Genomic DNA, 22,577 nt, shown 5'->3' with positions numbered 1-22,577 from the left:
GAGCTATAGAATCATGAAAAGGAATTAATGTTTTTTGAGGGGAGTGGGATAAATAAATCCACTCAATAACTCCTAATTTTTGCCATATGGCTCCTGTTGGTGTATGTTCAGTTGGAAATATTAATAAATACACCATTTCCTTAGGATCAACTCTAGTAAGCTGTGCATTTTTAATTGCATTTTCAACTTTTCTTAAAGCTGTTTTAGCCTCTAAAGTTAGCTGACGTGGAGAGGTTGGAGAAGGATTTCCTTGTAATATCTGAAATAAAGGACTTAACTCAGAAGTAGTTAGTTTTAAGGATGGCCTCAGCCAATTAATATCTCCTAATAGCTTTTGAAAATCATTAAGGGTATGTAACTCCTTAATTCTTATCTGAAGATTTTGAGGACGGATTGTACATCCTTGAATTATCTGACCTAGATATTGAAAAGGTGACACTTTTTGAATTTTTTGAGGAGCTATGCATAAACCCATTGCTGTAAGCGAAGTCTCTAACTGAGTAAAAATTTCTGAAAGTACCTCTGGATTAGCATGAGCCAATAATATATCATCCATAAAATGAATAATATATGCATCAGGAAAGCTACTTCTTATGGGATCTATCGCTTGGTCTACGTATTTTTGGCACAGAGTAGGACTATTACGCATTCCCTGTGGGAGTACTTTCCAGCAATATCTTTTAACAGGTTCCTTAAAATTAATTGTTGGGACAGTGAAAGCAAATCTCTCACAATCTCTAGGATGTAACCTTATAGAGAAAAAACAGTCTTTTAAATCTATTACCATCAAGCTATAATCTAAAGGAATGGCTGTGGGAGAGGGAAGTCCTGGCTGTAAGGATCCCATAGGCTGAATTGCATGATTTATTGCCCTTAAATCCTGCAGCAATCTCCAATTTCCTGACTTTTTCTTAATAACAAAAATAGGTGTGTTCCAAGGACTAAGCGTTGGTTCTATATGACCAGCCTGAAGTTGTTCCTCAACTAGTCTGTGAATTATTTTAAGCTTTTCCCCTGAGATGGGCCACTGAGAAATCCATATAGGCTCCTCTGTGAGCCAAGTGATTTTTTCAGCTGTCTTAGGGATCGGGGAAGTACTCAGGGCCCCTAATAAAAATTTTGGCTTGGAGCATTTACTAATCTTTGTCGTGGAGACTGGTTTGTAAACAGATACTCTTCCTGATGGGTCTCCCTATCATCTCCAGGAAAATATCTCTGACTAACTTCCTCAACTGATCTCATAGAGTTAGGAGTAACTAATAATAATCCCATTTTGGTTAAAATATCTCTTCCCCATAGATTAGCTGGTAAAGTCTCTAACACATAAGGCTTGAATACTCCACTGTTTCCATCGGAATCTTTCCAATGGAGATAGTTGGCACTTTGAGCGGGCTGTGAAATCTGCCCTATGCCCTCTAGGTTAGCTGGCGCTACGTGTAAAGGCCAGTTTCTTGGCCAAAATCTACTGGAAAGAATAGAGATATCAGCCCCTGTGTCAATTATTCCGAGGAATTTTTTATTATTAATTTTAAGTTCTAATAAAGGACGCTCTTGTCGTACTAACTGTGACCAGTATACTCTGTCCGGCGGCTTAGAAGCTGAACCTACCGGCAGGTGTCTCCCTGCATCACAGGGCAATAAAATTAATTGGGCAAATGTATCTCTTGGAGTGAGCCTTAGGGCATAATTGGATCTTACAGTAACCTTTAATTGTCCTTTAAAATCTGAATCTATCACACCAGGTACTACCTCAATGGCTCCCTTTAAATTATTACGTCCCAAAATTAAACCTATAGTATTATCAGGAAGCGGCCCGAAAATCCCAGTAGGGATTTGTTCTGGTCCTGATTCAGGACTCAATTCAATTGTCCTTGAAGGCCCTAAGAAAACTGTCTGCGATCTACGTTCTGGTAAAAATCCCTCCGGAAAAAATCGCGGGCTGTCCTGGTCGGCGCCAGTGACGTCACACTGTGCGACCTCTCCTCGAATTCCCCGTATTGTTGCTCGGCCCGGGGAGGGGCCGACCGGAAGTTTTTTGTCCTCCCGCTAGGAGGAAATGATGGCGAGAAGGCGGGCTGATCCGCGCCATCTGGATCCGCCATGTGGGATCGAGTCCTGCAATATCTATTATCGCCAGTAGATGGAGTCCTGAACTTGCGCATGCGACACTCCCGCGCAAAATGATTGTTTTTCCCACAAACGTAACATTTTCCGCGGGGTTTTCGCCCTAAATCCTGTGGCTTTAAGGTTTCTTTTAGGGCTGCGGCTAAAGCTACAGTCTGTAAATGTGTAGAGTCCACATCAGAACACAAGCGAATGAACTCAGAAACTGTGCCTTTCTTACGGTGCGGTCGGAGAATATCTTGACAGTACTTATTTGCGTTTTCAAATGCTAGTTGTCTGACTATGAATTCACTGGCTCCTGGATCTCCGATCGACCTGTTTGCAGCCTGGTACAATCGGGCTACAAAATCTGAATAATGTTCATTGGCACCTTGCCTGATTTTGGTAAGAACTAAATTGGATTGGTCCTTAGAGACTATTTGTCTCCAGGCACGCTTTGCACAATCAGTTATTTGATTGTATATTACAAAGTCATAATTTAACTGCCTTTCTAAGTCAGCAAATTCACCTGTCCCTAAAAACATTTCGACTGGTGTTTCTATATTACGTTTCCTATTCAGTTCTGCCTGTTCAGTACAAAAATCAGTCCAATAAGTTCTCCAGAGCAAGAAATCTCCCCCGCTCAGACAGGATCTGGCTACAGAAATCCAGTCGCTAGGAGGAAGGGGCTGGGAGCAAATATTATCTATCAGACTCTGTACGAAAGGCGAATTTGGACCGTACGTCTCACATGCACTTTTTAGTTCCTTAATGGTTTTAAAAGGAATTACAGCATGAACTCTAACTCTCTGATCTTGCTCATTAACTTGCTCAAAAACGGGAAAAAGTTGAAAGCCACTAGTATCCTCCCCCAATTCCTGAGCCTTCTTAATACCTCGCTGGAATGGGGTAAGAAAGGTCATCGTTAATCCAGCGTACCTGTTAAACTTTGTTCTTTTAGCGGGTATGGGCCGAATTTGAGTAGCCTGGGCAGGCGGTGTTAAACGCAGCCTGTCGAAATTTCTCTGTAAATCCCGAATTTCAACATCTGATTCTTCTCCCTCTGACTCTGAGACAAGGTCGGATTCTGCGCTATCACCATTTTGAATTTGGGCTTCTAAGTCACGTGGCTGAGAGGAACTCTGAGCCCCTCTAGGAATCTCTTCCGGATTTTCCTCTCCAGGAAGATTGTCTACCTCCCTTGGAGGGCTCTCTAGGACCTCGGAGGTATCTCCTTTCTGATGTTGCTCTCCATAATCTCCCTGCCGAGTAACCTGACTTTGCAAGTTTAAATTTACATTTTTAACTTTGGGCCTGGCCCCTAGCGCCTTCGTTTTTAAGCGGCTTAAAGGAAAAGGAATTAACGTAGCCTCAGGCGGATTTTCCATTTGAATAGACTTGATGGCCCGTTGAATGCCTTTTAGCAGGTCTTCAGGGGGCCACGAATTCTGGCCCATATATTCAAAAAGACAAACTTCCAAGGCCGTCCAGGTTCTCTGAATATTATCTATGCCTCCAGGTAATTCATTTGAAAGACAGACCTTTTGTAACTTTCTTCCTAATTTCTCCCAAGTAAGTAAATTTGGAGATTCTTGTTCACAAAACCAAGGACAATATTTACCTACAATCTCTAAGAATTGTAATAACTGAGCTTTCTTTATCTGTTTTCCTTTCTGATTAATTATACTGTCTAAAATAGTCAGATACATTTCCTTATCCGTAGAAGTTGAATTTCCCATTTTAATTAATTTAACGTCTCTTTCCTTCAATATCTTAAGGTACTTTTGTGACCCAAATTGTCACCACTTCCTTTTGTGACCCAAATTGTCACCACTTCCTTTATCTTTTACTTTTTTCTTTATCTTTATAGCGCGCGCTCCCACTCAATCTAGCTAATCTAGAATGCCCCCCTCGTGGGCGCCAATTCTACCATGCGGCCAGCGCAATGGTTTCATTAATGAGGTTCTTGGCATAAAAGTTAGCTAGTGAGATCGAAATAAACACACAGACTCAGTTACCTTTTTCTATGACCAGGTCCGAGACGGCTCCCCTCTCTGGTTCCCTCCACTAACCGCCCGGCAGGGCAGCAAGGATTACTCAGGGCTAGCAGGAGAGAGAGAGAGAGAGCACGCCAGGGAGTAGCCTTTTATTGGGGAGCAAGAAATTCAGGGGATAATTCCATCCAATGAAGGTTGAAGGGGGGGCCGCACTCCAAGGTCAGGGTCAGTGATTGGGCCTCCGGGGTCAGTGGTCAGTTACACCCCCACACGGACAGGTTCTCTCATCAGGAGAGGGCCGGGAAAGCTCCGACACAGCCAGAGCGCCTCAGACCCTAACCGGGAGTCACCCAGTCACGTGTGAGAATGGCTTCCGACATTAGTTTTTGGTGGGCACAACATCTTTGTTTGTATGTGGTGCTGAGGATCGAACCCGGGCCGCACGCATGCCAGGCAAGTGCGCTACTGCTTGAGCCACATCCCCAGCCCCCCTTCCCATCTTCTAACTCTCACTTTTTCTTAATCTAAATCTGGTCACATGACTTTCCTGTTTGAAGTTCTTCAGTGCCTTCCTGTGGCCTGCACCTTAGCCAATCTCAGGACCCAGCTGAACTGCTCTGACCCAGATACTCTAGTCGTCCCCAACCCTCTCTTCAGACAGACAGCACCCCGGGGACTTCCTGTCATTACCATTTTGTGAACTCCAGGGATGGAGACCCTCAGGGGCTGAGGTTGCTCCTTGAGGTTGCTCCCCTGATTCCTGCTGGACCACCAACTCAGAGACTCCTGGAGCAGAGCCCCCAGTGGGCCATAGTGCTGGATGCCCCCACACGTTCCACATCCTGTTCCCTCTGCCTCCATGTGCTTTCCTCCTGTGTGACTGGAAAATTCCTATTTATGCCTAAACACCCAGCACCAACTCCTTCATGGTTACATGGTTGGCTTTCCTTTACTGTAACAAAATGCCTGACATAAACAACTTACAAGGAGAAAAGGCTTATTTGGACTTGTGGTTTCAGACCATGACTGGTGCTGTTGCTTTTGAGCCTGGGGTGAGGCAGAACAAGGTGGCAGAGGGTGCATGTTGGGGCAGAGCTGCTCACCTCACGGTGCCTGGAAGCAGGGGGCAGGGGAAGGGGGTAAATATCCTTTTCAATGACCTAAGGTCCTTCCACTGGGCCACATATCCTAAAGGTTCCTCTATGTCCCAATAGCACACAGGCTGGCAACCAAGTCTTCAATGCATGGATTTTGGAGGACAATCCAGTTCCAAACTATTATAATAAGAAAGAGTGGATCTCTCTCTTCCCTGAGTCACTCCTCTGCCTGACCTGTTCCCGCTTGCGCTCTGTTTTGCGAGCATCTGTTTCCGATGCGTTCTCACTGATCAGGAGCTACTTAGGGGCTGGGATGGTCCTCTCCGTTGCTGCCGCTCTGTCGCCCAGCATTGTCTAGCAAGGAGCAACAGCGTGAGGATTTGGGAGTGAGTGGAGAACAGGCTTGGGACCATAGAAGGCTCCTGATCCTACACAGGAGTTTCTGTAAGGAGAGAGAGAGGACTCACATTCTGCCGGTTCTGAAAGCTTCTGGAGACATTGTCCTCTGTCCTGGGTGGTCTGCTGGCCCCTCCTCCACGGCAGAGAGAGCACCATTGTTTTTTCTTGCTGGCTTGGAGGGTCTTGGGTGGGGTTACAGGAGATATAATGGGGTGGTGGGGGCTCCGTGATACGCATGCCGATTTAGTAGCCTCCAGTCTGGTCGTGTTTCAAGGGTACCAACCAAGGCCTCTGCTGAAAACCGCTTTCTTGACCTTGCCACCAAGAAAGTGGGCCCGAAAATTCAACCCTGGACGACCCTTGCTCACCCCAGTCCTTTTTTAAAAAATCCACTGCCCGGGACCTTATGGAGGGTCTGGGGCCTATGAGCTTTGCCTTGTGTCCCCAGGACAGTCCGTCCCCAGTTCCAGAAATATGAATTTGGTGACTGCACGGGCTCCCTGGTCTCGCTGGGGGGGCACTCGGAGCAGCTGAAGGACATGGTGATCTCCGTCTTAGACTGCAGCTTCACCCTGGAAAGGGCCTTGGAGAAGGTGGGGTTCCCCAAAAGAGACCCAAAAGGTCTCAGCCACGCAGGAGCATGCAAGGTAGGCACCCACCCACCAGCAGAGGGCCTTATTGTAGGGACAGAGGAGGCAGGGCACCAAAGAGGAGGCAGGGCACCAAAGGCAGCAGGACACAGTTTTATTTGGCTGCAGCCAGGTCCAGAGGGCACAGCTTTTGCTGTAATCAATCCCCTGAACCCCAAGTTCAGGGAGTCTCAGAGTTTTATACCCAGTGTGTAAGGGGAGGGGCTCAGAAGTTCACAGTCTGCAGAAGTTCACATAAAAGCAGCTTTTTCTTTCACTGTTCTGGGCAAGTTAACCCTTCAAGGACCACACCTGAGAAGGGGGGAGCTTCTTCTCCCCTTTCTTTCCTCCCCTCCCAGCTGTTACCAGGGAGCCCAATTGGTAACTTCTCTTATCTTAGGAATGTAGACATCTCTGTGAAGCCCAGCTCCAGGCCAGAGGCCTTGTTTGCACATTTCTTCAAAGTCCTATACTGGATACATTTGTGAACGACTAGTAAGGGGGTGTCCAGCACCTGGAGTGCTGGTATCTTCTCGGCCAGTGGCCAAGTAAAACAGGGCGACATGAAAATAGGAAGTTTATCTACATTGGACTCTTTTGCAGAGACTCTTTTCCTGACAGTTCTAAAATCAGCCATGGTGGAGACTTCTGGAGAAGCCCAGTTCAGACTTTTCTGTGGAGAAAGGGGGTGCTACTTCAGCCTGAAAATGTGAGTCAGCTTGCGTTTTCCTGTGGTGGGGAGAACATTGGCACAGAAGGCAGAAAATCTAAGTTCTGTCCCCAACTCAGCCACTTTTGCAACCCAGGAAATTCGTTCACCTCTGAGCCAACCTCTCGCCCACCCACCTCCAGTACTGCCGTGGCATCCAATGTGGCCCTTCTTGGCAGCGCATTGCAACTGCGTCCACCAAACCCGTCTGGAACGTGTCTGGGTCTTTTAATTCAGGGCCCCTCAGTGAGGTTTTTGAAACACCTCCCTGGTTCAGGTGCACATCTCTCCAGGGAAAATGTGGCTGGCTATGCTAATGCCTGGGGATTTGTGGCAGGGCCTCTGCCAGCGGCTAGCTGCTATGTGAAGTCTGCGTCAGGAAAACCTGGTCTTGTTCTTGGCTGGAGGTGACGGCCCTGCAGTTGGCTCCCCTGGGCTGAGCCTCTGATAGATGTTGTAACCCTTCCCTGTGCCTCTGGGCTTTGCTTCCAGCCATCACCTATCCATGGGAGAGGATTAGCCTGGCATTCCACAGACCCCTTCCTGGACAGGAATGTCTGAGCATTTTCACTGCTAGGTCAGTGCAGATGGTGACGTTGCAGGTTTCCTTATTCATGCAAGACTCAGATCGGAGATTTCACCCTGAGCCTGCAACGTTTATTAAAATGTCTGGTTTGGGCTCCTGCCAGAGAGGCCTGAGCTGCCTCTGGTCAGAAACAAGGGTGTCCACAGCAGACTGTGCTGCCGTTCACAGGGAACCATGTGCCCGACAGGTTTTCTTGAACTAGGGAAGGGCGGGGATGGTGCTGCGGCTGCTGGCTGGGCCCCGGAGCAGGGTCCAGCCCTGGAACTTACTAGCATTGGAGTAGGTGAGGGCTGGGAGGGCCTATGGCTCCTCACACACAGCCTCTCATTTGAGATGAGGAAACTGAGGCAGAGAGAGACAGATAGACAAACAGACACTTGCTCAAGTCCCAAAGCCAACTGGAATCTGGAACCCTTGTCTCCCATCTAGACTATGTCCACGAGGCAGGTGTTGTCATTGAGGGACGCCTCGTGGAGGTGCAAGTGTGTCCACATCACGTGCTTCACGTGGCCATGGTTGCACTTGTACCATACCTCACTGTCCCCGAGGCCTAACAGCGACCCCTCGGCTCCTGGGTCCTGGGACAGGTGGCCAGGCAGCCATCTTGGATCCTGCTGTCAGCCAGGAGGAAAAGCCACCTCCAGACAGAGGCCCCTTGGCCTTGGGGAGTGCTCCTGGCTCTGCCAGTGGCCCTGGAATGGAACCTGTCCCTCTCCCAGGGCCGTTCCGCAGGCACACCCAAGTTCATCCTGCGGCCGCCAGAGTGGGAACAGCAAGCCCTTGAGGTGGCAGCCAAGGCTTTCCCAGGGGATTACAGTTCTGGCCGCGTCCTAAATCTTCTATAAGCCTCACTGCAGGGACCAGAAACCATTCAGGAGGGAGAACACACACACACACCCCGGCAGTGAAAGGCACCGGTCACCCTGGGCGACTTCTATTGAGACGGGGTGAGGCAGGGCCCTGGGGGCTCTGGAAGACGCTCTCCAATGTGGAATCTGGGGTTGGAACAACACCAGCTCCTCGTGGGATATTCTGCTCCCTTGCGTCCCTCCACCTGTGATCCTCTCAGAAGTTCCTTGTCTGTGGTCCACGGGTCCCTTGAGACCCACGGAGGAAATTCAGAGGGTCCATGAAATTGGATGGGAAAAAAAATAGCTTTTTTATTTTTATAACCTCAAATTGAAGCACAGGGTTTCCTTTAGTTACGAAAGTCAGCAACACGCGGCCACCTTACCAGCAGACCTGATTGCCAAAAAAAAAAATCGCAGATATCTTCATCACAGCCCTTCCTGAAATGTCAAAAGTATCCCACACGGATCACTGCTTCAGACTCACAATGGTTGTAGATGGCCTTTTGGTTCCTGAAGCTATTGACGGGAAAGCACATGTACTGTGGCCTCACGTTTTTTCAAGAACTAGTAACTTCATGTTGCAATAAAGCTGGTTGCCACTGGAATCCTATGAATTTTTTTTTAAGTGGTTAACAGCATGACTTTTAACCACAGGGCGTCCGTAGCTGCAGCAGGCCCCCAAAGGAATCCATGGCACATAAAAAGTTAGGATTCGCTGTTTTAAACCAGTGGCTATCAGCAAACATGCCCATCTCTGTGTCACCTCCAAGTAGAAGGCGAATTTTTATAACAGCTCCTGGGACCTCCCCCTTCATTTAGCTGCCTTGAACTCTGGGTGCTCAGGGCTTGGATCTGGGCTAAGACGGTTTTCTAACATTTTTTACTTGATTTGACAGACAACAGTGCCTGGTGCCCCCGTTGCTGGTTTCTGCTGCCCTCTGGTGGCCACAATGAGGCCTGTTCCCAAAGACAAGCTGGAAAGGCTGCTGCAGGCCACTTGCTCCATGGGAGGTGACCAAGGACAACCCTTTCACATCCGTGACCCAGGTCAGTGCCCAGACTTGTTCATGATTCTCACAGTGCCTTGGAGGACTCAGGAACTTGCCTTGTTCCCAGGGCCTGGGGGGAGGGGTGGGGATTGCAGGGCCTGGAGGAGGCCCAGAGGCTCCTGGAGCAGCCCCAGGGCTGGGTGTACAGAGGCCCCCGGGTTGAAAGCTGCTGCCCTTGGCGGGTTCGCCAGCCTCACTCACTGGGATCTTTGATTATGGTGAAGCCCCTGTGAACTTCAAATGAAACTGGGGGAAGCAGAGGGTGGCAGCAGGACTCTTTGTCCCAAGATTTGAGCTCAAAGCCACCTCTAATCTGGTCAGTGGCATATGTGGGCGGAGAAGGCCCTGTTCCAGATTTTCCCTGGGGCTGAAATCCACTGTTTCCCAGAGTATGAGCTCAATCTGAAAGTGAGCAAAAGGATCCAGGGGTGAAGGACTGTAATTGGGAAGCTGCCCGGGCCTCTTGGAGCTCGCAGAAGGCCTGATAAGAGCCTGGTATTGGCCCTGGGTGAGACCCAGGTCCCGCGTACAGAGCTTGCTCAGCTGTGTACCAAAAAAAAATTTTTTTTTAAATTATGCAAACCTTGGCTTCTGTGAAAACACAATCAGCATTTGCTGCCTTCCTCATGTAAAGACAATCTAGGACCACCCACCAGGAGGGGGGTCTGCTGAGCAGGCCTAGCGTCCATCTTCCCTGTCCTTGTCCGCCATGATGTCCACTGAGGGTTGGAGGTGCTATTGGTGGTAAGCAACAGAGGTTCTGTGCAACGTGACTCAGTCTGTGACGGTAAAAAGTGGCAAACACTGGCTTCGTTACCATCTGCAATGAAAGTAGAGCGTGGGGCTCAATGCCTTCCGGAAATCACATCCTGGAGTTTGAGTTTCCGGTTTCTGGAACCCTATCAGCCAAGATGGGCCACAAGTTATGGGGTATCCTGAGTTGGAAAGTCTCCTAGTCCCCTTCTCCTCCTCCTCAAATACCATTTGAGATAAACCTGAGACTAGGGTTCCTTTTGGAGAAAGAACCATACGCTACTCAATGTGGAGGGTACCTGCCAGGGGAGTGATGATTTTTCTTCTCTCTCCACCTGCAAAACTGTTGGGAATCAAAGCACTCTCTAGGCCTGACTACGGGGGGCCTGTGGAGTGGTGGCCAGGGGACATCCCACTGTTCTGGCCTTCTCCACTGACCAGTCTTGAAGCCGTCAGCAGCTGCAGTACGTTGGGGGCACAAGGGGGCACCTACTTGTGACCTAGGGCAGAGCCAGTGGCCTGAGTTCTTGAAAGCAGAGGCTTAGAGGGCAACGATTTCCAGACCAAAGCCCGAAACAAGACTCTCTGAGTCCTTAACCCCAGGGTGTTTCCTCGCCAGAGCAGCTCAGAGCTCAAATACATTTCCATCTCTAAAGACGCACAGCTCATTCCCAACAGGAGGATTAATCTTTAGCTTCACTTTTCGACATCTTGGAGGTTTGCAGGGCCCTGAACACAAGATGCAAAACCAAGAAACACAAGGAACCAAACCATCTCACATTGTCCAGACATCCTTCCGTATCCATGGGAACTGACTCCGGGAACCGCCCCCCCCCAAACAGGATAAAATCCATGGGTTCTCAAGTTCCTTATAAGTGACAATATTTTCATATCACCTGCACACACACCCGTATACTTTGTCATCTCTAAATTGCCTCTATGACCTAATATGATGTAAATACTTAAATAGTTGAACACTGTATTGTTTAGGTAATAATGACAAGAAAAAAATGTCCGTACACGGTCAGTACAGACACTGTTTTTTTTTTTTTCTCTTTAGACTATTTTCAATTCACAATTGAAATACAGAGGCCAATTGTATTTAACCAGGTAATTGAAAACACCTCAGTACATTTTTTCAAAGAGCTCGAGTGATATTACAATGAAGAGACACTTGAGGGCACCCTCAGCAGTTCACAGCAAAATTGGAACGTTACAGAAACAATAAAAATCATAATTGTTGCAACCCATTGTCTTAGAGCCAGGAAAATTCTGGCCTGGTCAGCCACACTTACTCTAGAAGAAATAGAATTTAGTGTTACTTTAGCTTATTTTGGAAGCATTCACGATAGTTTGGCTATCAGCACTTGTAACAAGAAAAGATTCTCTGTAATAAGGTGAAAAAATATGCCAAGATTCCCAGGATGTTATTTATTCATTTATTTAACATGCGTTCATTGAACACCTACTATGTTCCAGGCCTGACCCAGATCTTGGGAATATAAAGTTGCATGAGACCAGATGGAGCCCTCAGAGAGCTTGTGATCATTTGGGGGTGGGGTTTGAGGGAGCTGTGTACACAACCTCACACGCGCAGTACTCGTGCCTGAGCACAGCAGTCTCTGGTCCCCTGCCATCAGACACCAGGATACCCTACAGAACTCACCGCCATGGGCTGCCCCATACACTCCAGCCCTTTGGCTCCGGTGATAATTGTGTATCTGATTGCAAATGAGAACAAATAACATCATCAGTCAGGACAAACTTGAATCATTCTTCAGCTTCGACCTTTAAACTCTGATTAGCAATTGACTGTTCTGATGGGTGATGGCTCTGGAGTGGCCATGTTTGGTGCTATCTAAAATGCAGAGAAACAAGACAGCACCCTGCAGACCCGGTGGTCCTTCCCTTTATGCGTCACGTCTGGAAGGTATGTACCTAGCAGTAGGTTTTCCTTTTGAAACATGGGCTGGCTCTGACTTTCTTTACATCTAAGAAATTCTACTGTTACGTGATTCTGAGACATTGTTATTTACTCAACTCACCTCTATGTTATTTGAACACCTATTATGTGCAAGGAATTCTGAGATGAATAAGCAATGGTTCCGCCTCCCGAGGAGCACTCATCTGGGTGAAAGCAGCCTGCCCAAGGACAATAATAACCACGGAAGGCAGAAAGGGCAGGTTAAGTAGAGTAAGGACTCAGCAGCCAGGAGCCAGGTGCAAGGAGAGAAGCTGAGATACCGTGTCTGGTGCAGTAACGCCAACCAGCATTTACTGAGGGCTGACTCTGTGGCAGCACTTGGCTAAGCACTTTTATGTGCATTTTCCAATTTAGTACTGACAACGACCCCCGGAGGTATTATCATTGTTTTATAATCGAGGAAATAAGTGTAGAGAGGAGAGATTCACATCTCAAACTCAAGTGTGTCTGCCACGCTGAAGCTGCTCCTTAATAACTATGCTGCAGCACCTCGCACGGCCTGCGATCTAGTATGGGAGAGTTTTCTTAAAGAACAAAATTAGCATAAGCTGAAGCAAAATATAAGCGCTACGAGAAAAATAGAAACCACGTTCACAGTGTTCGCAGCCAATCTAACATTCCCTGGAAAGCAGACGGAGATGCTGAGATGCTCTGTAAACACTTGGTGGTCTCCATGGATTCAGCGCTGGCTCCAGGTGTGACTATAACTCCCTTCTTTTGTCACACTCGACTATCTCTGCTTTCCTAGAACTCGGAGGCAGCTGTCTAAATGGGCCTTCAGTCCTAAGCTCTGGTCTTGGTGCCGCACAGGCCAAGTTGGGGCGTGGGTGCCATCTGGCCATCCACAGTGGGCAAAGACAAGAGTGGCCGGGCCCAGTCCTTCCTGTCGTGTGTTGCAGAGGCTCTACTGGCTTTCACCAGCACTCCAGGACGCCCGGTAATGACCGACCTGAAGGATACAAAGACTCGGACCAGCTGTCTCAGCCCTGAGGCAACCCCAGAGGTCCGCCACGTTTCCCAAGACCCTCTGCACTGTAGCAGTGCGTCAGCTTCCGCTGTTCAGATCAGAGAATGGAGGCGACCATCTCCAAAGACCCAGGTAAGACAGAGCAGTCACCCAGTGACCTGGAGAGACTCACCCCTGCCGCAGTGCTCAGGGAGAAGGGCAGGACGTGGGCGGGCTGCAGCTCCAGGGTGGAACGCTTCTCCATCAAGAGGCATGAGGCCTGGGTTCTATCCCCCGCTCCACACACACACACACACAAAAAAAAAAAAACCTCTGCAAACTGTGTCCACAGCTCATACTGCATGTGAATCCCAAGGAGGCTGGAGGTCAATGCACCCAGATGCTAACGTTGGCCATCTCCCCTAGGCGGTGGGCGGTGGGTGATCTTTTTTCTTTATGACTTTTCGTTACTGTTCAAAATGTCAGCACTGAACACTGGAAGGGAGCCTGAGGGAAGGATGTGCCCGCTGGGCACCTTGCTACCCAGAAGAGAAAGAAAGGGAGAGCGGCTTCTAGGGGCAACTGCCCCCATTTAAAAGAGGCTCCCCACGTATTCATTAAGGTGCCCAATTTTCCCCCGTTAAAATGCCATTGCCCTGGGTTGGACACAGATTGGACTTTTACACTGGGCAGAAGGTGGAGGTGGGGGCTGGACGGCTCCCCTCTGGGGTCTGGGAGGGCTGCAGTCTCACAGCTTCCAGCCAACCTGTAGAGTGTACATCGTGCCTCTGGGAACGGACGGCAGGGACGGCCCTCCTGCGGTCTGTGAGTCACCGGCGCGGGACAGGCTCTAGGATCCTCCAGGCGGCTGCTGATTCCAAGGAGGAAGAGGTTGGCTGAGGGCCTTTGGGGGCTGTGAACTTCCCCTCCACCTACCTGCAGGAGCGGAACCCCAGGCGGCCAGCAGAGGGCGCTGTTTCGCCCGCTGTCTGGGAAGGGCAGACAGGGTTCTCAAGAGAGAGCGACCTGTGTCAGTGGACAGGACTTCCAGCAATCATGCTTCCCTCCTGGGCTTGGGGCAGACTCCTGAGCGTCACTGTGTGCCAAGCATCATGCTGAAAGCACTACCTGTCCCATCTTATTAAATTCTGCCAGTGCCTGCGAGACAACTATCGTTAACTTCACTTAACAGATGAGGAAACCGAGGCACACGCGTTCAGGAAACTCGTCTAAGTCCACGTAACTTCCCAGTTGGTCCAGCGGAGCTTGAACCATGTCCACCAGCTCCAGTGCCCATGATTCATCCGTGTTGGCTAAATTGGAGTCTGAGTCCACCTGGTACGTCACGGCATCACCTGGGCAGGTAAAGAGAGGTTCCGTCATCCCTGGCTCACAGTCCGCTCCTTCTTCTGCACCTCCGTTTCCCAGGGGATTCCTGGATCAGATCCATGGTGGGCGGCCCCCACGGAGCACAGAGGGGTGAGGCCAGTCTGGGTCAGTGAATTCTTGGGCCAGACTCTCAGGACCCAGACAAAGCTGTTTCCGGTGACAGTGTAAGAGGACAGCTCCTGGCAGGGCCATGGAGCAGACAGCTTGGAACCCTGTCCCCTGCTGGCGGCACTGTAGCCCCAAATCTGACAGAGCAGACCAGCCTTAGAAATGGCGGCTTTTGTCCCCTGGGGCTGGGAGCAGAGATCATCCAGTCATGAAGCTTCCCACTGAACCACCAGGCCCAGCTGCCCGCCTGGTCTCTGGTCTGCTCATTCCTTTATTCCTCCTGTAGGGGATGTGGCTTCCTTTGCGTGCAACACATGTAAGTTCAGCCCACCACAGGCAGACCCAGGACCCTCCCATGCAGCGGGTAGGTGTGCATGGTCTCTTAGTGGATCGTGGATGGAGTGTGTGTGTGTGTGTGTGTGTGTGTTGCTGGGGCTGGAACCAGGGTCTAACCCACATGCTGGGCCAGTGCTGTGCTTCTGAGCTACATCCCCAGCCCCTGGGTGGATATTTTCTAAACTTTTCACGTATTTTCTTCCACACAAACATTGTTGCCCAAGCTGTTGGCTCTCCCACTTAGCACAGGCTCATGAGGAAGAGGAACTATTAACTCAGCCATTTACTTGAATTAAAAAAAAAAATTAAAAGGAACTGGGAAGTGTACTGACCACAGAGGGGATGAATCCTTTCTTAATAAGGGTGATGCGAGAGGTCAAGCCCAGCGCTGCCCGGCAGTGCCCTGGCCGACTGTGCGTGTTGGGAAAAGGAGGCTCGGAGGCAGATTAATGGCTGTCTGGACGTATTGATTTCATCTTCTAAGGACCATCTTTAATCCTCAAGAACAATAGATGGTTTTTATTGCCACTATATTAAATAGGCAGACAGAAGATTCATGACAGCGTCCAGGGCACTGAGAATTATTCAGCAGGCGTGAGAGTCACATGGTTTTTTTTAAAAGGATCTTGCACACGAGGTCCCTGGAGAATCTGAAGGAATGCCAGGGATATAGGGGACAGTAATGATTTTTGCACTGATAATAAAATCATCATAAATGGATGCAGGGATTTTGGTTGACCAAACACCGCCCCCACCTTAGTGCTCACCATGCCCTATGGAATACAGTACCTCCTGATTGTTTGCTTTAAAAAGTTGTTATTCTTCTCCCCTCTTATCAACGGTACTTCATGCTCATTATAGAAGCATCAGAAAAAATATGAAAGTTAAAAAAAGCACTAAAATTTGTCAGAACCACATTGCAATTAACCAATATCGACAGTTAGCTCTGCCTTAATTTTCTTCTTCACTCTCAAACCTCTGCAGGCATGATATGGACTAGAATTCTAGTATACTACTTTATAACTTGCTCTTTGCACTTTTGAATATATAGTGAACATTTTCTATATCACAGTCTTCCACAATGACCTTTTTAATGTTTGCATAGAATTCCAATATATTTCTATGGAATGTTATATATTTATAGAAATGTTCTGCCTTTGATTAATATCCCAGTACGTAACCCCATAAATAACACCACAGTGAACATCCTTATCACTAAATTTGTCTACACACTCGTGATTTCTTTACTAGGTATGCTGTATACTATAAGTGGGAGCTGTCTCTGTGGAATGTACAAATCTAAGATATAGACTGACCCCTAACTCCCAGGCAGAACTGTTTTTGGAAAACTGAGGCTCAGAGAGGCCAAGAGGTGTGGCTAAGGACACACAGAAGTGACTCGTGAGCACCTGCACAGAATTAGGTTTCCAGATTCTCAATCTGGACATTTCTACCGTAGGAAGTACCAGCGCTGCATCCCCCGGGTTCTCCACGCACAGCTGCAAACCAACGTCCCTTTGGTCCTGGGATTCCAGCCATAGCCAGGGTGGAAGTTCCTAGTCTCGCTCTCCCCCACAGGGCTCTGTTTGGCTCTGAGATGACCCAAGTGTGGCTAAGCGTGATGCTCTGTGACGGGCCAGGAGGCTGAGCCTGCGGTGGCCGTTACGCCAATTGATACACATTCGCCACCTTAGGCCCTCTGCAGGGCACCCAGGCACAGGGCTGTGCCCTAGACACAGGGAGTTCTCCTCTGAGCTCAGAAGAACTCTTTGCCATATGCAGCACCATTCCCATTGTAGAGAGAAAGAGACTGAGGCTCCAAGAGGGCCAGGGACTTACCCAGGCAGGAACGGTGAGCTGGGATTTGAACTCAGTTCTGCCAGGCTGCGAGGACTTCAGCAACCCAGCTCAGCCCTGGATCATTGGGGTTGGGGAGGGGCGGTGGAATACGGGGCGGTGGAATACAGGGCGGTTGAAAGGTGCAGACCACAGTGTCCCGCCTGTGCAGATGGCCAGGGCTGCACCTGAGATGCCCAGATGCGATCAGGGCTGCAGGGGCTGGAGATGCAGGGCTCTGACCCGTCCATGTGCTGAGCCTGGCCGTGGGCTGTGTGAATCCTGCTCCCCACGCCACCTCCACCGTCAGGGGAGGGCTACTCAGGCACGGGTTGGAAGCCCCGAAGAATCTAACCAGCTTCCCACCACCTCTCTCTCTCTGCGTCCCTCCACACGCATCCTTCAGGGAAGTGGACTGAGGCCTCAGCTCCTCCAAGACCCAATTCCTCCAGTTCCTTCCAGCATTTAAAAAGGACTTCGATGCAGGGAAATGGATGGCACTAGAGCAGATTATGCGAAGTGAATTAGCCAATCCCTAAAAACAAACGCCGAATGTCTTCTCTGATATAAGGGGGGTGACTCAAAATGGGGTAGGGAGGGAGAGCAGGGGAGGAAGATGACCTCTACATAGGGAAGAGGGGTGGGAGGGAAAGGGAGGGAGAAGGAGAACTGCATGGAAGGTGGAAGGAGACCCTCATCATTAAAACAAATAAAAAAATTAAAATTAAAAAAAAAGGACTTCGACTCCAGCAAAGCCAAACCTAAAGTGTCCCATTATTTTGGAAGTGTCCCAAAGGCTGTTTCTGTGCATGCAGACTCCGCCTAAGGTGGCAAATGTGTATCAAGCACCTACTATGTGCCAGGTACCATGCAAAACCAGCAACAATCCTGCCCTCATGGAGCCTGTGTTTTATTGGAGTTTGACAAACCACATCAGAGAAAAGGATGCTGTGTTAGAAGGCGACAATTATATGGAGAAGGAGCGGCAGACGGGAGCGGGCGTGGGGGCCAGCAGCGCTGCTGCTTCCGACAGGTCAGGGAGGACCTCGTGGAGAAGGTGACGTGTAGTTGATGGAGTGAGGCCGGGCTGGCTCAGGGAAGAGTGCCGGGTGTAGCATCAGCCTGGGCAGAGGTCATAGGTGGAGGGGACCTGGCACACCTTGGGCATCTGGGCTTTGCTCTGGGTGAGGCCGGAGCCCTGGGAACCCACTGAGAGGAGGACAGGCCCTCCCTGGTCCTGGAAGGTCCCTGGCTGGTACAGTGGACTGGTCAAGTTGCCAAAGGTAGGAGGTGAGGGTGGCTTGGGACGGGTAGGGTATCCAGGCCTGGCTATCGGGTCCCTCCCCGAGCCTCCTGTCATCACCTGCACCCCTGGCTCAGGCTGTGGCTTCAGAGTAAGGAGGACAGGCGAGCGGCACAGGTCCAGGTGGAGGTTGGGAGTAGCTGGATTCTGCTGGTGTCTGGTAGGTGGCATCAGCCTGAGTTCCCGTGACCTGGTGGGTGTGCCGTGGGGATCGGGGACTGCTTCCTCTAAGGCTCCCGCCCGGGTGACTGAAAAGACGGAGCTGGAGGAGCTGAGATTGCGGGGGTGGGGGTGGGGGCGGAGGAATCACGGTGGAGCAGGTTTGGGGTGTAAACCAAGAGTTTGGGTTTGCCAGGCACAGAAGCACAAGCCTGCCGCCCAGCTGCTTGGGAGCCTGGGGCAGAAGGATCATAAGTTCAAGGCCAGGCTGGGCAACGGAGCTAGACCCTGTCTCCAAATTATGGGTGTGGTTCAGTGGCAGAGTGTCCTTGGGTTCAATCCCCAGAGCCATAAAAGAAAAAAAAGAAAAGAATCCGGGTCGAGGAATGGTGCACCGTCCCTGGGATAGCAACATGGAGCCGGTGCTCCCAGAGCAGTAAGGCATCTGCTTAAAACATTAAAAATAGGATTCCCCTCCATCCAGGACTAATCACAGGTGTGGTAAGAAACACATAACATAGTTGCCAAAAAATGGAAACAACCCGACTCTCTGTGGATGCATGGATGGACATGCAGAATGTGGTGTAGACACACAGTGGGATATTACTCAGCCTTGAGAAGGGAGGAGATTCTGACACGAGCCGCAACATGTACGAACCTTGAGGACACTTTGCTAAGTAAAATAAGCCAGTCATGAGAGGACAGATACTGTATGATTCCACTTATAGGAGGGACCTAGAGTTGTCCAGTGCACAGTGATGGAAAGTGGAATTCATGTTGCCGGGAGCTTGGTGGAGGGAACATGAGGGCTGGGTGTTGAATGGGGACAGAGTTTCAATTCGGGAAGATGAGAGTCCTTGAGATGGGTGGTGGTGACAGTCACACAAGGTGAACGTACTTAGTACCACCAAATTAAAAACGGTTCAGATGATCAATTTTATATCTTGTGTATTTTTCCACAGTTTTCTTATGGAGGGCAGGTTCAAAGCTGTCACATGCGTGATGACAACTGGACACGCAGGTGGAGAAGCTGAGTGGGGGATGGACGTGGAGGTGAGTGCCTAGAGCTGCCTGCGCCCCCAGGATGCCTTAGAGAGCCGCAGACTCACTGGGAGCCGCAGTGAAGACGATGGGGAAGTCCAGGGAATAAGTAGAGGTGGAGCAAAGGACCCGATTACCCCCAGGGACCCCTCCCGGGAAGAGGAGCAGGAGGAAGGGAGAGCAGCCAGCAGGGAGAGCAGAAGGAGCCCATGTGTGGTCATGGGCAGAGAAGGCTGTCTGGGGCAGGGGATGGCCCATGTCTGGTGCTGCTGGCGGCCAGCTGGGTTTCCGTGGGACCCTGCGCTGGAGGGCATTTTTTTTTTTTTTTTTTTTTTTTTAGCAGCGGCTCTCCCGGGAGCTGGGCTGGGCAGCTGCTCTGGACCCCGCTCTCTGGCGGCGACTTAGAGCTGGGGATGGTTCTACTGGATTCTGCAGAACTTTCATTCCATTTGAATGAAGGAAAGAATTGCAGTTTGGCCTTTTGATGACAGTGATTTCAGTCCTTTGGTGACTGAGGCCCAGGACACATCCCAGAGGAGGAAAGGCGGGAGAGCCGTCCTGTCCTGGAGACGTTCCCTGCAGACCAGAGGGGCCGCACCGCCCCCCGCCTTCAGAGGTCCCCACGTGTCCTTCCTCAGGTGCCACCCGCTCTGGGGTGCCCATGTTCTCTGCCCTGTTGGTCCCCTGGGCCCCCTGACGGGCACCTATACCCTTGATCCATTCTGAGGACGTGAGAAAGAGCCGCCTGTGCTTAGCGCCCCCCTTGTGCCAGGCAGTCGGCGGGCGCCACCTCAGGGAGCCATCACGGCCGTCCTGGTAGGTGGGCGTGACTTGGCAGAGGGGGACACCCAGGGCTTGGGTGGCTGGTAGGAAGTGGAGCGAGATCCTACCTGCAGCCCAGGGAGGGGCTGGGGCTCTCAGCCTGTGTGACCTCCTGTCCCCTGTCCCCAGTCCCCCAGTTATGGCCCATCACTTCACAGGTCCCCCGATGACCACCTCGTGCCTTCCCCTCAGACGGGGCCGCAGCCAGGCCCGCAGCAGGGTCTCTCGTAGTGATCCTGGTCCTCACCTCAGCCTGCCCCGCGGGCCCTCGGGGGTGGCCCAGCGGCTCACAGAGGGCCCGGGGCAGCTGCGGGGTAGGGAGCCTGGGAGGAGCCCCCGCCCTGAGGCTGCATTTGTGACACAAGCGTGTGGCCTTAATGTAGAGAGTAGGGAGCACAGAGTGGCCTTATGTGACAGTGCAGGAGCCGGTGATGGGGATTATGGAGATGGCCGAATCACCTCCAACATACCTCCTGGTGCCTGACCAGGGCCACAGAGCGACCTGGAGCCTGCAGACCCAGGAGGCCCGTAGTGTCGGGCCGGAGACCCCTGCCCCCAGCTCTGTCCCCATCCGGCTCTGCATGAAGAAGCCTTTGTCCTGGGCCCATGAATAAACCAGATTCTACCCCAACTGCTGTGAGATAGGCGGGCCAAAGCTGGGTTTGTGTATATTTTGCTCATATTCTACCACAGTCGGTATTATTTTTATAATTAGAGCAAGTGTTGTTTTTTTTTTCTTTTTTTCAAGAGTCAAATGCATCTTGGAAATCACTCCCAAATAAGTACCTAACCCAAGGCTCAGTCTCTGGGGCTTTCTTGAATTTCCCTGAAGGTATGCAGTTGGTGGGGGCAGGTGAGAACTTGGGGTGAGAACTGGAGTCCTGACACTGACACTAATACTTGGCTTTGCCCAAGCTGTTCGGTAGCTCTGAGCCTCAGTTTTCCTCTTCTGTAAAATGGGAATGACAGTGGTATTTATTCAACAGAACTGTGAAAGTTAAGTGAGAGTGTGACCTCAAGTGCTCAGTGGAGGGCCGCACACTGTCACCGTGGGCACGTAACTGTGTGCCCAGCACTCTCCCTGGCAGGAGCCAGCATCTTATATGCAACGTATGTGCTCGTCCACGCTGGCCTGACTCCACGCTCCAGCCTGCCAACCTAGACCTTACTTAGGTCCTGAGTCCTGGCCTGGACTGACTGAACAGCATCCTGCAGGAGGACGTTGTTCCAGAGTGGTCTTGACGACCCTCCAAAGGAGCCCTTGGGGAGTGAACTTGAACTTCCAAAACCTAACACCAGGCCTGATGTGTCCACCTTTGCCGTCTTCTTCAAGGTGATCTGAAGACACCGATCCCATTGTTAATTACCAAGGTGGATCAGTGGAGGACGCTCGTGGGTTCCTGTGTAAAGACGGGGACCCCAAGTCACCCAGGTATGTGTGTCCTGGGCCAGATCAAGTGCCCCATGGGAAACACCCACATGCTCCTCACTCCCCCGGAAAGCCTCTGCACAGCCCGGGAAGGTGGTCTGCAGGGCCCCTCTGTCACAAGAGGCGGGAAGCTCCAGCTGTGCCAGGGCTCCGCAGAACCTCTGGAACCAGCCGGTGTGTGGCAGCAGGGAGAAGCGGCTTGTCTTCTGACAAAGGAGGGGAATAGGAGGATTTTAAAAAAATGATTAGCAGTTTCAAACCACAGGTCAGGACTCATTAGATAGAAAATCCTTTCAGTTGGGGGATCCTGGCTCCTTTGGATAGTGGAATGATGGTTGCATTGTAAAGGTGGCATGTTAATATTGAGTATTCTCTTATGAAATTGTGTGTTCACTAGTGTTTCTTATTGAGTGTTGGGGTCACACGTTTTGAAATTCACCTGTTCATCACGTGCAGAGTTGTGCTTCAGAGCCCATAAGTTGTGATGCCGTGTTTTGCACACTTTTATAACAACCCACCATAATGCGTTTAACACTGCAAACACACACACACACACACACACTGACACAGACGTTTTGGAATACAGCATTCGCCCCTGCAGTACTGCAGGATTCACATCAACGATGTGCACTGTACTCAGATGCTTTCTGTTCCATCTCTGCAGTCCACTTTTCAAAAAATGCTGACCTGGGCCAGGAAATTTCTTTTCATAACCCACTGACAAATGTCCACTTAGAATGTTAAGGCACGGGTCACTAGGCATCGAGGGATAGCTATATCACAGCTCACAGCAGAATCTGGAGCTCATACTGAGGATCTGAGGTCCAAGGAAAAGTCAGACCCAGGATCCGATGTGCCACGTGACGCTGCCAGCATGTGCGGTGCAGGTCAGGGTGTTTGTGTCCCCAGCAGCTGGCGTCACACACAGCTCTGGCTCTGGGAAGAACCCAGAAAGCCCTCCTGGTGGGACCCTCATGGTGGAGGGAGGGTTGGAGAAGAGGAGTTGGTTTCCATGGAGCAGGCTGCGCTTGCCCACCAGAGCACAGTGGAA

The 22,577-nt window shown here is 50.4% G+C and overlaps 1 protein-coding gene across 1 annotated transcript in view; it reads left to right on the top strand.

Moving 5' to 3' along the window:
• Dglucy (D-glutamate cyclase) overlaps positions 1–22,577 on the top strand; it is a 53,636-nt gene that overhangs the window by 13,483 nt on the left and 17,576 nt on the right. Inside the window, 10 exon segments of the mRNA XM_077109051.1 lie at positions 6,045–6,243; positions 9,268–9,418; positions 10,515–10,637; positions 13,057–13,227; positions 13,230–13,256; positions 14,887–14,964; positions 16,631–16,788; positions 17,636–17,805; positions 20,290–20,411; positions 21,442–21,619. Coding sequence (XP_076965166.1) covers positions 6,045–6,243; positions 9,268–9,418; positions 10,515–10,637; positions 13,057–13,227; positions 13,230–13,256; positions 14,887–14,964; positions 16,631–16,788; positions 17,636–17,805; positions 20,290–20,411; positions 21,442–21,619 — 1,377 coding nt within the window.

This window comes from Callospermophilus lateralis, chromosome 3 (assembly GCF_048772815.1).
Source record: "Callospermophilus lateralis isolate mCalLat2 chromosome 3, mCalLat2.hap1, whole genome shotgun sequence".
Classification (NCBI taxonomy): domain Eukaryota; kingdom Metazoa; phylum Chordata; class Mammalia; order Rodentia; family Sciuridae; genus Callospermophilus; species Callospermophilus lateralis.
Note: the sequence above shows the minus strand (reverse complement) of the source record. Positions and strands in the feature narration are given on the sequence as shown.